Here is a 16,013-nt window from a genome sequence, read left to right as displayed (position 1 = left end):
CTAAGTACGGTATTTTTTACAGGCTACTTTTACCTACAACACATGTCACTCCTTGAAAGAAAACATGAATTCCCTTTGACAAAATCATTCTGCCCCTTACGATTACTTTGAGAGTTTCCACGTAAAGTTCACATGAATTCCTAATTAATGCCCACCACTTTTTCATTGCATGTCTAATGTACTCTTTGACTTCCTCTGTGAAAATACCTTTTTTTTATGACACAACCTACCCAATTGTAATTTTAGAACTCAGGCAATATTTCCTGTTTCCATTTAGTGGTTTTGTTCATAGAACCCCCAAAATCTGTCCTTGGACATTTTGTTTTCTTTGATTACATACTTCTTGAGTAATATTACCTTCTTATTAGTACCCTCTCTTCCCCAGACTTTTAAAACCTCTTCTAATGAAGATTTTCATCAACTCGACTTAATACCTTCTCTTTCGGATTATCGTTTTTTTTAGTTCTTCTGATTTTCTGAAATACTTTGGGATTTCTTAAAATTAAAGATGCTTTATGGGTTGAACTTACTGGTTGCGGGTAGTGGCCTGATACAAGGGGGAATTGTGATGGGAGCAACCGTGCTCCAGACATTTTTGGAAGCTCGATTTTACTTCCTTGACCATCAGGCAGTTCTGGCATCTCTCTGCCATCAGGCACTGGCTTTCTGTTGGGGATTCTATCCCTTCAAAGAGCTGTAACCACTGCTTGAACCTTGATGCAGACCAGCCATTATGGAGGAATGCTTGGAATTTGTGGGGTTTATCTGGGAAGCCAGCATGGATAGGGTGGAGTGGCTTTGTTGTGAGGGGAAGGGGTGGGGTTCTTATCAATAGGACCAACCTTTGACTCTGGTGAAGGCTCACATCCTCAAACTCACGAGGAGACAACCAGCTTTTGCAATATAGCTTACATCTCCTTCACAACTGGTTAAATTTTAATGTAGATGGGATGAGTGGAATTTTCTACTTTGAGGCCTCAATTTTCCTGCAGGCAGGAAGATGGTCCTTTACTTTTGCTGCACTGAGTTTTTTTGTAACAAACTGGGGAGAAGACAGGTATTCCTCTACCTTTTCCTCCAATGGTACAGTGCTCCTTCAACCCTCACACATACCATCTTACAGCCTGTTCCCAATTAAGGAAAAGGTTACTTTCCACCTGATAATTGTAATGTGTTATACTTGGTGAACTTACCAAACTGGCAGTTGTAATCAATTTTAATGCCCAAATTTTTAAACTTAGAAATGTGCCTCAACCAAGGTGAACTCTCTTCCTCTTTCTGACATACATTATAGTCTCCAGCTCAGACACTTGGCTATCAGTATGCCTTTGCTGGAATGCTTCCTATCAACCCGCTAGGAGCTCAAATGCTGTCCTTAATTGAATGGTTTGAGTGTCTGACACTGATGTGATATGATGAGATGTGAAGTTGTGAACAGTAATTGAAAATTCAGGCCCTTGAATGCTTAGGAGACCAGATCTGTGAGAAATCTAATGTATAATCTAATTATACCATTGTATTTCCTTTAAAATATAGGGCCATTTGTGAGGAAGGATAAACCGACTACCTTTCAATCGCATTTGTTACTTATCAGGGATAGAACTGTTTTTTCTTTATATTATCCCATTTGACAAATCCTAGGGTATTGTGGATCACTGTTTCTCATGACTGCATTTCAACAAAGCATAACAAAACATATTATCTCCCAGCAATTTCATAGAGTCATAGAGTTTTATGTAAAGTAAATTTGTTTTACGTAAAGTAAAAAGTCATTGAGGACCTTCTTGGATTTTTAAAGTATTACATAAAATCACAGGTTAACGCAATATGTTTTATTATTTTCTTTCAGAAAGCAGCATGGTTATACCATACAGAACAATGTGTGAATATAGATATGAGGTCTGCGCTAGTCCTTGCATTAAAACATGCAGTGACCCTCATGCAATAGCCTGCAAATTTCTTTCACCGTAAGTATCTGTGAACTTAATAAATGTGAAACATGTAGGAGTTAATAATTATTATTTGTACTTACATAATACATATATATAAAATCCACAGGTTATTTTGAAAACGTAGTCTGTATGTATTCCATGATCCAAGTTTGAACGTTACTCAATCGGGGAACAGAAGGCATCCTTTGTAAACAAGATTGCAACTCCCACATGTTATGATACCTTCTTGGTGTCAAGGCAGGGGCTATCACAAATGGGATGGATGTTGGAGACAGAAGGGAAGGATTCAATCATTGTGGCCCAAGCTGGGATCAACAATAGAGGAGCAAAACAGGGAATCCTGCTTTGGTAGTTTTAGGGTTCTAAATTAAAGAACTAGAAACCAAGGCTTGTTATCTCCAGATTATTACCCAAGCCATGTAGAAGTTGTCATTAGGATAGGGAGATTAATAAAGTGACCACATGACTGAATGGAGTGTGAATGTGGGGTTTCATATTATGAAAAGCTGGTGGCAGTATGTGACCTGTATCATTGGGATGGGTTTCACCTGAACCTGGGAAGTAATTTTTCCTGAAGGATTTTAAAAGGCATGAAGGTGTGATGAGTATTGTGGGGGAGAGAGAACTCAGATGGCAAAGTTAGTTCAAATTATAGTTCTGAAATGAAAGGCAGAGTCCTCCTTATTTTCAAAGTGTTGTATGTCCCATCTCTTCCCTAATTCTATAAGCAGTTGTAGACCAACAAATTCCGCCCCCCCCAGAATCTTAGTGTTCCCCTGATTTTAGCCGTTTGAATATCTACACCATTAGCAGCCATGCCTTCAGCTGCCAAAGCCTCAAGCTCTGTAATTCCCTTCATAAACTTTGACACCCACTATCTCTCTTTCATCCTTTAAGACCCACCTTGAAACCAACTTCTTTAACCAAGCTTTTGATCATTTGTTCTCATATTTCCTGATGTGGCTCGTTGTTAAATTTAGTTTGATAATACTCCTGTGAAATAACTTGGGGAATGTTTACTCTATTGAAGGGCTATACAAATACATGTTGCTGTGGTCAGAAATTGTGTTTCAGATCCAATAGTACAGTACAGTAAAAAAGCTGAAAGATATAAAGTAACTGTGCTTTATACCGAGAACTTCACCTTGGGGGAAGTAGCATTGTAACAACTACTAAGACATGGTGGCAAAATGGCGATCAAGTGGAAATCAAATATATCAGGTAATACACTTATAGGAAAGATATGGATTATGGGAAAGAAACCTTAGTGGGAAATGTGGACTGGAAATTTTGTTTGGGTTTGGAGTTGGGACTTCATATGCAAATGACCATATATTCAATTTTTTGGAGAAAATTCTTCCCTCTGTTTGCCTGAACCTGCATCATTTTAACTTGACACTTTTACAGGTTGATAATGTTTCCTGTACAAATCGAGTGCCCAATATATAACAGTGTTAGAAAATCACATTCAGGAAGCCCGGCTTTTTTCATTGACACCTCTTTTTTTCTGCAACTGGCCAAAAGTATGCCTCCTCTGTTGGATCACAAAGAAATTATAAAGCACAGCAAACTTCCATTTCGTTTTTGGCAACAATACTATCAACTGCTGCCTGAGAGCAAATTGAATGTCTGGCAGGGGCAAGGCAAAGGAAGTGGATTTGCTTAAAGCATCATCCAGTACTTTTGAACATCAATACTCCTCTACTTTTAAGATCAGCCTCAGCAATAAGAGAAATACTTTTTAAGTGGGCCATCTAGATTGAGAGCAGTCCATCACATCTGCCATTTACAAAGGCAGAAGTGGAGAAGCAGCAGAAATGACAGGTTGAAATGTTGCATTTGCCATATACTTGGCTCTTACTTGGCTCTAAGACAGAGGAGTACCATGATGGCCAAGTACTTATAAGAAGGAGATATGGAATACTAAGGAACTGGCCACTCCAGAGGCTATACGAGAACAGGGTAATCCTGAGACACAATGTCGGAGTAGATGGTTCTGACAAGTGGTGGATGGGCTTTGGAACCTTTCCTGAGAAGGTTTCCAGCCAAGGGGAAATCAGAGGAATTATGCTCCTGGTGACATTGAGGTGAATATGAGTCCCAATTTCTTTATAACTGATTCTCTCCAAAGCTTTGCATGTGATCTCTATGGGATCTCACAGTCCAAAGCTCACAGGCATGTCCATGAGCTAACTAATACCCTTTTCTGCCAGAGTGGGCTACTTCATTTCATTCATCACAGACGTTACTGCCCATACACAGAGGTGTCTTGTTCGAAAGATTTATCCAGAATGTTGATAACTGCATGTTTATAGTATTAAAGACTTCCCATATAAATGCTGTGATCACCACAAAAGATTTTTACTTGTCTGCTTCACTACCCTTCCTGCTAGTTGGGAAGATATGCTTCATTATGCAAGGTAGTGGTGAGACCACATCTGGAGTACTGTGTACAGTTTTGGTCACTCTATTTAAGGAAGGATATCAATGCATTGGAAACAACTCGAGGGGTTTTACCAGACTAAATTCTGGAAAGTCTTATGAGGAAGGTTGGACAGATAAAGGCTTGTATCTGCTAGATGTAGAAGAGGAAGAGGTGACTTGGCTGAAGCATACAAGATCCTGAGGGATCTCGACAGTCTACACTTGGAGACGATGTTTCCTCTTATGGGAGAATCTAGAAGTGAGGGTTACTGGTTAAAAGCAAGGGGTCACCAATTTAAAATTGACATGAGGCCCAAATGTTTTCTCACAGAAGACATTGGGTTTCTTCCTGAAAAGACGGCAAAGAGTTTATTTGTGTGTTCTAAGACAGAGGTGAATAGCTTTTGGCTAAGTGGGATGGCGGGTGTGAAAAAGTTATCAGCAGCAGGCATTCGAATGTGAACTTGTGGGTTGCAATAAAAGCAGCCATTATTGGGATGGCAGAGCAGTCTCAAGAAGCTGAAAAGCCTGCTTCTGATCTGATAATTAATGTTTCTGTTAATGCTCTGACTTGATGCAATGTTTTCCACTCTTGGACACTTCTACATAGTGCTCCCTTGATGTCACAGAGGAGGCGGAGGCAGGCTGCTCATGCCTCTGAATATATGACTGTAAAGGAAGCTGGCCATGTGCTGGAACCGTCCTCACTTGAATATGACTTAGCAGGTGGAGCTCCTGTCTCTTGTGCTGAGGTATCAGAAGATGGAGAAGTTCCTTTCAAAAATAAGGAGCTCTCACTCTGTTCTTTTGAATTCTGAGCCCTTAGGATGTTATCGCAATGACCAGTTGGCCTGTGGTGCTGAGCCTCTGCTGCCAACCGTACATTGTCAGCATCAGTATAATCTCTTTCAGTGGCTGTAGCTCCTTTCCTATTACCACAATGGAGCAATTGCCACTAAGCAGGAAATTTAGCACCTCTCATGTGAGTTGTTGCACCTCCCACATGAATGGTAGGGGTTCATCATGAGGTTGGCCACACTCTCTACCATGGTCATCCTGCAGTTCCCACCATGAGACCTTGCCAAGGTCAGGAGCATGACAGCTTTCTCCATTCACTGTGCATAATTTCACAATGCTTCAGGAAACTCGGCTAGTTGAATACTGCATTTGTCTGGTGCTACTGCAAATCCAAAGTTATGAAGGTAGACTTCAGAACTTCTGTCTTGTGTGAAGGAACCCAGCAAACTCCTTGTCTCCATTCAACATGAGCTGCCCACTGATGTTAATTCCCACAGACTTTAATGCCCACTAACATTAATGCCCACAGATGTTAATGCCCGCTGATGTTAATGCCCATTGATGTACATGCTTACAAATACCCTTTAACCCATATTCTTCTTTCGGCATATGGGTGTTATACACTTTGAAAATGCTTCCCAATATATCTCTATAAAAAACTCATCAGGTATATATTTTGGGGCTAATGATTACTACCTTGTAAGGCATTGATTGTGCAATTTTGATTCCTTCTCCTGTCTGAGTTTGGACTTCGTTCCAACACCAAAGCTGATTAACCTATGAGAGAAATATAGAAGGCAACCTAACAGGACATCACCAAGACTAATGTTTGATTGAGTTGCACGTACACTCAGAGAGTGGACCACTGAGCGGTACCACTGAGGATCCCCATTGGTAATATGCCATGGAAGCGGGAAACCAGTAGGCTTGCCCCACAATTTTACAAGCCCTCCTACCTCACAGCCCATCTCTAAAGGCCTGGGAAAATTATGTCCAACATGAAACGAGGCAGATTCCAATTAATTTTTATACCTCACAATGATACATTTTGTAATCTAAAAGTAATTGATGTTTTGGGATTCTCCTACAATAAAAAGAACAACTTAAACATTTACTAATTATTGCAATATTAAGCTACTTTCTTGATGTAATCCTTTTCACTGATTTAAAAATATGTGCCCATTCCAAATGACGGTAAATTCACCTTAGTCCCCGAGGACCATAGGACTGCTCTCTCGTTAGAGAGAGATGACTGGTGGTGGCTTAATCTGAGGGTCACCACATCTCAGGCGAGGGTACTAGTTGAGAAGGTGGGACCTTCATGAAAACCTCAGCCAATCAGAAATTGAATCTGCACTGTTGATGTTACTCTATATTGCACATCAACCATCCAACCAACTGAACTAACCACCACTCCCCCATTCAAATATCTCATGAGTCTAACAGTTTATATCTGTAAGCCCCTCCTCCTTCATTTCAGTTAGTTACTGTCATCAATTCACCAATTAACACTCTTCCCATCACTTCAATTTCATAGAATTCCTACAGTGTGGAAGCAGGCCATTTGACCCATTGAGTCCACACTAACCCTCCGAAGCTAACCCATCACAACTCAGACTCACCACCCTACCCTATCCCTGTAACTCTCCATTTCCCATGACTAATCCACTTAACGTGCACATCTTTGAACTGTGGGAGGAAACTGAAGCACCTGGAGGAAATCCGTGCAGACATGAGAACATGTAAACTCCACACAGCAGTCGCCCAAGGCTGAAATCAAACCCGGGTCATTGGCGCAGTGCTAACCACTGAGCCACCATGTATGTTTCACACTAATATTTTCCTTACCTCCAAACGTCATATTCTGCTGTTCTCCTGTTTGCATTTTCTTTTGCATTTTCTTATCTTCTTTTACCTGTTTGCCCTCTATCCTCCTTTCCACAGGGATAGAGTTAAAGGAATGTGCAGGTAAATCTCTGAGGTACGCTGTGGTATAACATTAACATCAGAGTCAATTGAGAGGGACTCTGCTAGGAGAGTGCAACTAGAGTAGTTTAGGCCAGATTTCCAGTGCAAGATCATGCATATGTTTTCATGAATACTGTTTGAACAAAAACCTTGAAGTCTGACCTCACCTTACATGAACGGTCATTCCAGACACTCCCTGTCATATCAATCACTTCCAAGCTTCTGCTGCTTCTATGCCATTTCTTTCATGTTTTCTCTGAATTTATCTGGTCTGTGAGCCCTACCTTTTGCTCCATTGAACACATCCATAGGTCTGCTGACCATATAATCTTGTACCCCATGTGAACTGACAATACAAATAATTCCTTAGAGACGTAGAGTCATAGAGATGTACAACATGGAAACAGACCCTTCGGTCCAACCCGTCCATGCTGACCAGATATCCCAACCCAATCTAATCCCACCTACTAGCACCCGGCCCATATCCCTCCAAACCCTTCCTATTCATATACCCATCCAAATGCCTCTTAAATGTTGCAATTGTACCATCCTCCCCCACTTCCTCTGGCAGCTCATTCCATACCCGTACCACCCTCTGTGTGAAAACATTGCCGCTTAGGTCTCTTTTATATTTTTCCCCTCTTGCTGTAAACCTATGTCCTCTAGTTCGGGACTCCCCGACCCCAGGGGAAAGACTTTGCCTATTTACCATATCCATGCCCCTCATAATTTTGTAAACCTCTATAAGGTCAGCCCTCAACCTCTGATGCTCCAGGGAAAACAGCCCTAGTCTGTTCAGCCTCTCCTTACAGCTCAAATCCTCCAACCCTGGCAACATCCTTGTAAATCTTTTCTGAATCCTTTCTTGTTTCACAACGTCTTTCCAGTAGGAAGGAGACCAGAATTGCATGCAATATTCCAACAGTGGCCTAACCAATATCCTGTATAGCCGCAACATGACCTTCCAACTCCTGTACACAATACTCTGACCAATAAAAGAAAGCATACCAAACGCCTTCTTCACTGTCCTATTTACCTGCGACTCCACTTTCAAGGAGCTATGAACCTGCACTCCAAGGTCTCTTTGTTCAGCAACACTATCATTAACTTACCATTAAGTGTATAAGTCCTACTAAGATTTGCTTTCCCAAAATGCAACACTTCACACTTATCTGAATTAAACTCCATCTTCTCGTCAGATACTCACTAGCTCCCTTTCAAAAACTGCTAAAATCCACCCAGTCCTCTAAAATTATGTCTATATTTCTCTAAATTTGAAAATTACCACCTATTTCCAACCATGAGACCATAATACATAGGAGCAGAATTAAGCCATTCTGCCATTTGACCATGTCTGAAATGTTTTTGAATGCCATTCACCTTCCTTCCCCTCGTAACCTTTGATTCCTCACCAATCCAGAATCTAACTCTCTCTGTCTTAAATACATTTAATGACTTGGCATTCACAACCCTCTGCAGCCACTCTCTGGCTGAGAAATTCCTCCTCATCTCAGTTCTAAAGGGTAGTCCATTCACTTTGAAGCTGTGCTGTCAAGTTCCAGTCCCTCCTCTGACTGGAAACATCTTCTCCATGTCCATTCCATCTAGGCCTCTCAGTATTCTGTAAGTTTCAATCAGATCTCCCTCATGCTTTTAAACTCCATCGGGCACAGACCTAGAGTCCTCAACCGCTCCTCTTCTGACAAGCCCTTCAACCCCAGAATCATTCCTGTAAATCTCCTCTGGACCCTCTCCAATGCCAGCACTTCCTTCCTTAGACTGGGACCAAAAGCTGCTCACAATATTCCAAAAGCAGTCTGACAAAAACCTTATACAGTTTCAGCAGTACATTTCTGCTCTTATATTCTAATCTTCTCAAAGCTGGTAGAAAACCTCAAGGGTTGATACTTTCTGGATCCCTCTGCCTGTCTTGTTCATAGTTGCGCCCTCCTGTCCCTGACCACTGACCGAATTTGAGGTAGTTAATCTAAGGGGCGTGATTGCCTTCTGAAACACAACCTCCAGGTAACTCTCCCCCTCCCTGACGTGTCATGGTGTTCAAAGCTCAGAATCCAGCTCATTGACCCGGTTCTGGAGTTCCTCAAGCAACCAATACTTATTACAGATGTGGTCACTACAAACCACAGTGGGATCCACCAACTCCCACATCATGCAGTTACAACAAATAGCCTGGCCTGGCAGCTCTACTTTAAATGCTTAGTTCTTAACTTGATTTTTCAAAATGTCACACTAGTCTTTTAGTTTTTAGCCAGTAAATGTTTTCTCTATTTCTCTTCAATCAGAAGTAACTTATAGTAAATAGTCAAATTAGTAGCTATTATCAAACAATGAACAGACAGTTTATTTGTGACAGCACTTTTTTGTGTTGGGCCCTTAATTCTGGGCTTCAGCTTAAACTGTTAAAAATAATCTAGCAAACTATGAGTCAAAAAAGCAAACAAAAATTACCTCTTCCTCTTTGCACAGAATCCCCATGCTGCCTTCAAATTCCCTGAACTATACACTTGCTCAGGCTGTGACTAACTTTGGATGTGATCTCTCCTTCCTGATCGTGTGAACCTCCCTTTCTTCAAGTCCTTGAAATCCTAAATCAATTTGCTTATTCTGCTTGGGTCTTTCCAATTTCTGAGTAGTGAGCCAGGTTAATCTGTTTATACTGGATTTTGTTACTTTACCAGCAGATGGCACATGGAGCTATGGCTTTAGCAGACTAGTGAAAGCTGGAGCAACATTCACAGTTCACAATCACAAGTGAACAAATGGATCGACTGCGTTGTTGTATGTTTAATTGTAAATCTGATTGTTCAACGTTCTTCTGATTAATGATACATATTAATTTAAAGACAACAGAGCAAACTAATTATCATCAAAACAAATATGGGGTGTACTGAGACAACTCCATTGCAGCTCTGTCTATGGATTGTGCTCCTCCCATAAACTCAAACCTGCATGGTGGTCTCTTCATAGATCCTATGCACTCTGTTTTCTTGGGTGTTGGCTAGTGGTGCTACAATCTTAATAGCTCAACCATCTTGCTAGACTGCTATTCATTACACTGAATACGACTCTTCAGAACAGTATATTTTGGGATGGACAATGTATTATTGGTGTGAATTGAGCTTTTCAAATGATCAGTTACAGGCATAGTACAGCCCGGCAACAGACCCTTCCATCCAACTCGTCCCTGCTGACCAGATATAACCTAATCTAGTCCCATTTGCAGTACTTGGCCCATATCGCTCCAAACCCTTCCTATTCATATACCCATCCAGATTTCTTTAAATGTTGTAATTGTACCAGCCTTCCTCTGGCAACTCATTCCAAACATGCACCATCCTCTACGTGAAAAAGATGCCCCTTAGGTCCCTTTTAAATTTTTCCCCTCTCACCCTAAAGCAATACCCTCTAGTTTTGAACTCCCCCATTCCAGGGAAAAGACCTTGTCTATTTACCCTATCCATGCCTCTCATGAATTTATAAACCTCTATAAGGTCTTGACCATTAGTTACTAATTGCACTTTAATTACAAATAATAAATCGTTTTGATTTTGGCACTTGCCACCATCCATATTCATAGAATCCCTACAGTGTGGAAGCAGGCAAATCAATTCATTGAAGCCACACAGACCGTCCAAAGACCATCCCACTCAGACCCAGTCCCCTACCCTATCCTTATAAACGTGCATTTCCCATGGTGACTCCACCTCACTTGCACATCTTTGGACTGTGGAAGGAAACTGGTGCACCCGGAGGAAACACATGCAGACACAGCGAGAATGTGCAAACTCCACACAGATAGTCGCCCGAGGCTGGAATTGAATCTGTGTCCCTGGCCCTGTGAGACAGCAGTATTAACCACAGAGCTACCTGCTATTGGGGTCATCCTTAGTCCAAAAACATACCCAATGGGGGATTGTAATGGAATTGAACCTGGATCCCTGGTGCTGTGACTCAGCACTAGTTTTGTGCAGAAATAAAAAGGGTATTATAACCTGAAAAAGACTTTTCTTGGGTCAGATTGAAATCTTAGAGTTGTTTTTCTGACCCAAGCCCACACATTTTCAGCTTTAACTGAGTCCGGAAGGAGGGCATGCAATCAACTATCTCCAAGAGAGCAGTTGGAAACTTTAAATAAGGTAATAATGAGACCACATGCATGAATACTACTCTAATGTTAACCTCAACTGTTATCTTTCATGCAAGGACTTGGTTGATTTCGAAGTTGCATGCCTTCACCTTTGCTTCCTGGATCTATGCATTTGTTTGAAGTGCTTCTGCAATCAAATGCTTCCCAATGACCTTCTCAATAAGGCATCAAATCTCACCATGAGGCCTCTGATTCCCTCGATCCAATCTCTGAACTCCATCTGACATATTCCTGATGCATTTAACACCGTGGGTCCCCTTGTGGTTGCAATCTACTCCTCCAAGAGACCTCCAACCTTCCTCAGCAAGTCTGGTTATCTCCCCTCCTCTCCATCAAAACCCCCTCCAATCACCTCCCCAGTTGAACTGGTCACTTTTTCTTCACCCCTCTCATTCTCATTTCTTTCAAATCTCCCAATTCCCATACAACTGAACTGCCTCTGATTTCCCCTTCCACATCCCATCCAATCCATGGATCCAACCTGCACATCCTTGGTTGTCACTCACTGGTTCCCTGCCCTACTGGAACTTAGTGGTGGAACTCTGTAGTATTTGGGGAAATCCCAGATTATAGACATCTTTCAGGTTGACTTGTTTCCTCTGGGTCAGATAGGTAAAAAAGGGTTCCAAAGTGCTTTCAAATGGAAGAGAAAAACGCCTGAGACATTATTCAGCAATTGGAAGAGACTTATCAACAGGTTACCCAGCTACTGACCCATCCAGAATTGCTGCAAGACCTAAAGAGCCCTTCTGTTTTTCTCATGCAGGGTTGAAGGATGTTTGGTGCATTGTCCAAAGAACATGCTTCTTGACGAAGCCACACACAGATGTGTTTACCTGGAGGACTGTGAGTGTCTCAGTTTGTTTAATTTGAAGCTTCTGTGCATGTTGTTTTATGTGAATAACATTGAGACATAAAAGAGCCAGAGAAAAACACCAATTTAGTACTTCTGGGTTAGTTACTTTTTAACTCAACATTAGTGCTCTGAAAATTCCAGACTGCCCTTGCCTCCCACATTCACAGTGCACTTGATTGGAGTACAAATTACAAAACTAGTTGTTACTTTTTTCTTCTTACGTTATGCTTAACACTATGGGTAATAATCAGCAAAATGATACTGGGAAATATCAAATAATGAAGATGAGGTCAAATCACATCAGCTACTGTTTTGATAACGTATTACTCTCATATGAATAAGTTTATACTAATTTAAGGAGTTCAGTGAAAAGTGATTATATCCAAAAGGACACATTTTGTCAGAAATGAAAACAGAAACTGCTGGGAATCAGTTCTGAAGAAGGGTCACTGGACCCGAAACATTAATTCTTTCTTCCTGTTCGCAGATGCAGTCAGACCTGCTGAGTTTTCCACGAAATTTCTGTTTTTGTTTCTGATTTCCAGCATCCACCTTTTTTTGTTTTTTATTATTGGCACATTTAGTTAGTCAGCCTAAGGGTATATCCTCAAGGGCTCGTAACTGGTATAAGGAAAATAACTGTATTACACAACTTAAAAGGCAAAATACAGCATCTGAAACAAATGCAGAGAATGCTGGAGAAAATCAGATCTGGTAGAATCTGTGCAAAGAAATAGAGTTAATGTTTGGAGACTGGTATGATTCTTAGTGACAGCAATATCTGACTCAAAATGCTAACTCTGTACCTCTCTTCACAGGAATTGCCAGACATGTTAACTTTCGCTTGCATTCTCTGTTTTTGTTATTGTACTTGTTTTAACAATGTGTAAAAGGAAATATGTCAACTTCAATAGAAGCAATGGAAAAAAATAATATTCATGGATTGAGTTTGAAGAATTTGTATCTGTGAATGATATATTAATTGTTTATTTTTTAACAGGTATTAATGTCACTGCAACCGATTTACCTTATATATTGCCACCTACAACAACACCTGTGATGACAGAGAAAGTATACAGTTCACTCACAACAGTAGTGTCTCCAACAGTAGGACAGAAAACAACTGCCATTTCAGACCAATATGCAAGTATATCAATTCCACTGACAACGGTTCCAGTCACCACAACATCCTCAGTAACCACCTCAACATCAGCTTACGCAACATCTTCTACAGCTACAGAACCTACACATTTAAGTTCTACAATGACCATCTCAACCTCTGTTGAAAGTTCCAGAACAACAAGAACCACAGCAGCAGCTACAAGTCAATCTAGAACCCCCATTTATACTACAGAAAAAGTATTGTCTTCCACTTCAAGTGGTACTTTATTAACCACTGCTCCAAGCAACATATCTGACAGGATTACTTTCTCAACACATAGTACAGCATCTACAGCTCAGGCAACAACATCATCAATTCAATACAGTACACTCACTGAGAGTACAAAAATCACAACAGTACAACAAACAACTGTGGGGAAGACTGAAATATCAACAGAAGAGGTCACCAGACGCTCTGTTACACCACTTACAACAACCAGTGTTACATTGCCTCCTGAATCAAGTGTTGGAACTGGGGCAGCACAAATCATACAATCAACAGCAGTGACTTCTCCAGTTACTTTCTCATCTACACGTGCTCAAGAGAAAACGACATCAGAAGCAACCTCCGCGTCACAGACTTTTCCATTGAATCTGACATCAACTACTTCAGCAGCTACAATCAGTCCTCAATCAGAAACTGCAATTTCATTTGGTATCTCAGCTGCACCCTCTTATTCCCAAACTGCAGCTCCATCAGTGACACCACCACAATGCATAGTAGGAGCACTTTAATCTTTTTATTCCTCCTTTAAACAGAATGTACAAAATGGCAAATAACAATTCTAGATTTCTTTATATACTGAAATTGAAAAAAATTGGTTGAGCTTGTAAATTCAAGTTAGAAGCTCATAGTAATAGGTTATGTAGTTCCTCTACTACATTCTCTAGTATACTTATTAAGAAAACAAGCTTTATGTTTTCACCTTGTTGCTGTTCCCTGTATTATCTCACTCTGCACCATGTACAAAGATGTGCAGGTCAGGTGAATTTGGCATGCTAAGTTGCCCATAGTGTTAAGTGCATTAGTCAGAGGGAAATGGGTCTGGGTGGGTACTCTTCAGAGGGTCGGTGTGGACTTGTTGGGCCGAAGGGCCTGTTTCCACACTATAAGTAATCTAATGACTTATACTCCTCCCGACCACTTATTCATCCCCTTGTTGAATATCCAAGATTATGATATCTATTTGATTGATATGATCATCATTATTTAAGCTTCGCCAATGGAGGAGATTTCCCTGCCAATTTTCAGCTAGCTTAACTGAGGTGCTCCAGCAATGCTTGATACTCCACCTAACAGCCTGACTGGAAGTACATAGGCAAAGTTGATGTCAGTCTGTGATATTTCAGTTAGAAAACCCACAGACCCCAACTGCTGCTATTTGAAAAGTTCCAGTCTAATGTTGCTCTTGGGAGAGCTGCACTAATTAAAGTAACTGGTGAAGTAAAATTCTAACTCGAAAAATGTAATAAATTGCTACAAATAGAAACGTATGACATATATTTATTCAAAAGTATCAACTTTATTTTGTGACTATTTTAAGAGGAGACTTTTCAATTTAATGGTTTTGGATTTGATTCAAAATATACAATTCAGATCATCAGTGAGTCTTTTTATCCATTCATTCAGGAGTTAGGAAAAAAAACTTAAATCAATGCAATGAACAAAATTGGGAATTTAATCAGGAACAACAGCATCCTGAAGCAAACTTAATGAATATCACTAGATCTCCCATCCTTAGATTAGTGAAATAATTATTGGCATGAGTTTTGATGTCAATGATTCCAATGTAAATTATGCAGTCTTAATGCAAACAATATCATATTACATTCGTCTTGGGCAAAAACGTACTGATCACAACAAACAAAAACTCTAATATGGGATTTTTTATTTGAAGATATAACTATTTACAGATAAAGTTCATAGGAGTTAGGTGTAGTACATCTCACTCTGATACTATTGCTTCAGACTGCCAAACAAGTCATGGAGCTAACGCATGATATTCTGTTGAATTGGTTAATCATTAACAGTGGTTTAAGATGTGCACGGAGTTACACGTCATGATAACAATATCCAACATCCTGGTACTGCTGTGGCTGAATGGCAACAATCTTGGCTTTGTGTTTTTCTTAATTAAAAATCATAATGTTTGTCAAGCCTATCTAACTGCTACCTCTTCTCTATAGTCTATCCTTTGCTTGTTAACATTCTTTGCCTCATGATTCTGATCTCAGCTAAAAATTTCCCATCTTCTCCACTAAAGGCATCTCTAAATATCTCTTTCAGCCATTAAAACTTTCTTCAAACGTACTTTTTCTCCTAAACAACTCTCAGTTGAAGTCTCCAATATGAGGTGACAGAATAGGGAACCCAATTCTTCCATTGCTGTCTGTCCAAAGCAAGATATCTGAATAACAAATTGCAAATCTAACCCTTCCTTCAAAACCAAGTTTACGTCCAGCTCTGGATTTTTGTGAAGTCATGGAGACTCCATGTCTTCGTCAAAGTATCAATGGGTAGAATCAGAAGTCCCACCTCCCTTTCTGACAGACTCAAGATTTGTCTGTAGAGGAACAAGAATGGGATATGATTCACACACAAAGGAACTCAAATCCAGTAGGGCCATTTGATCTCAGTGCTGATTATAAAAAGACTCAAATTTTTGAGAGCAAGTTCCACATATTA

General features: G+C 40.4%; 1 protein-coding gene across 1 annotated transcript in view; it reads left to right on the top strand.

Annotated features, from left to right (window-relative positions):
- The window catches only part of otogl (otogelin-like), a 206,216-nt gene that overhangs the window by 133,724 nt on the left and 56,479 nt on the right, over positions 1 to 16,013 (top strand). Inside the window, exons 30-32 of the mRNA XM_060840058.1 lie at positions 1,850 to 1,967; positions 12,077 to 12,156; positions 13,167 to 14,047. Of these exons, the coding sequence (XP_060696041.1) occupies positions 1,850 to 1,967; positions 12,077 to 12,156; positions 13,167 to 14,047 (1,079 nt within the window). The remainder of the gene's footprint in view (positions 1 to 1,849; positions 1,968 to 12,076; positions 12,157 to 13,166; positions 14,048 to 16,013) is intronic.

This window comes from Hemiscyllium ocellatum, chromosome 19 (assembly GCF_020745735.1).
Source record: "Hemiscyllium ocellatum isolate sHemOce1 chromosome 19, sHemOce1.pat.X.cur, whole genome shotgun sequence".
NCBI classification, from domain to species: domain Eukaryota; kingdom Metazoa; phylum Chordata; class Chondrichthyes; order Orectolobiformes; family Hemiscylliidae; genus Hemiscyllium; species Hemiscyllium ocellatum.
This window is presented reverse-complemented; position numbering and strand designations above follow the sequence as displayed.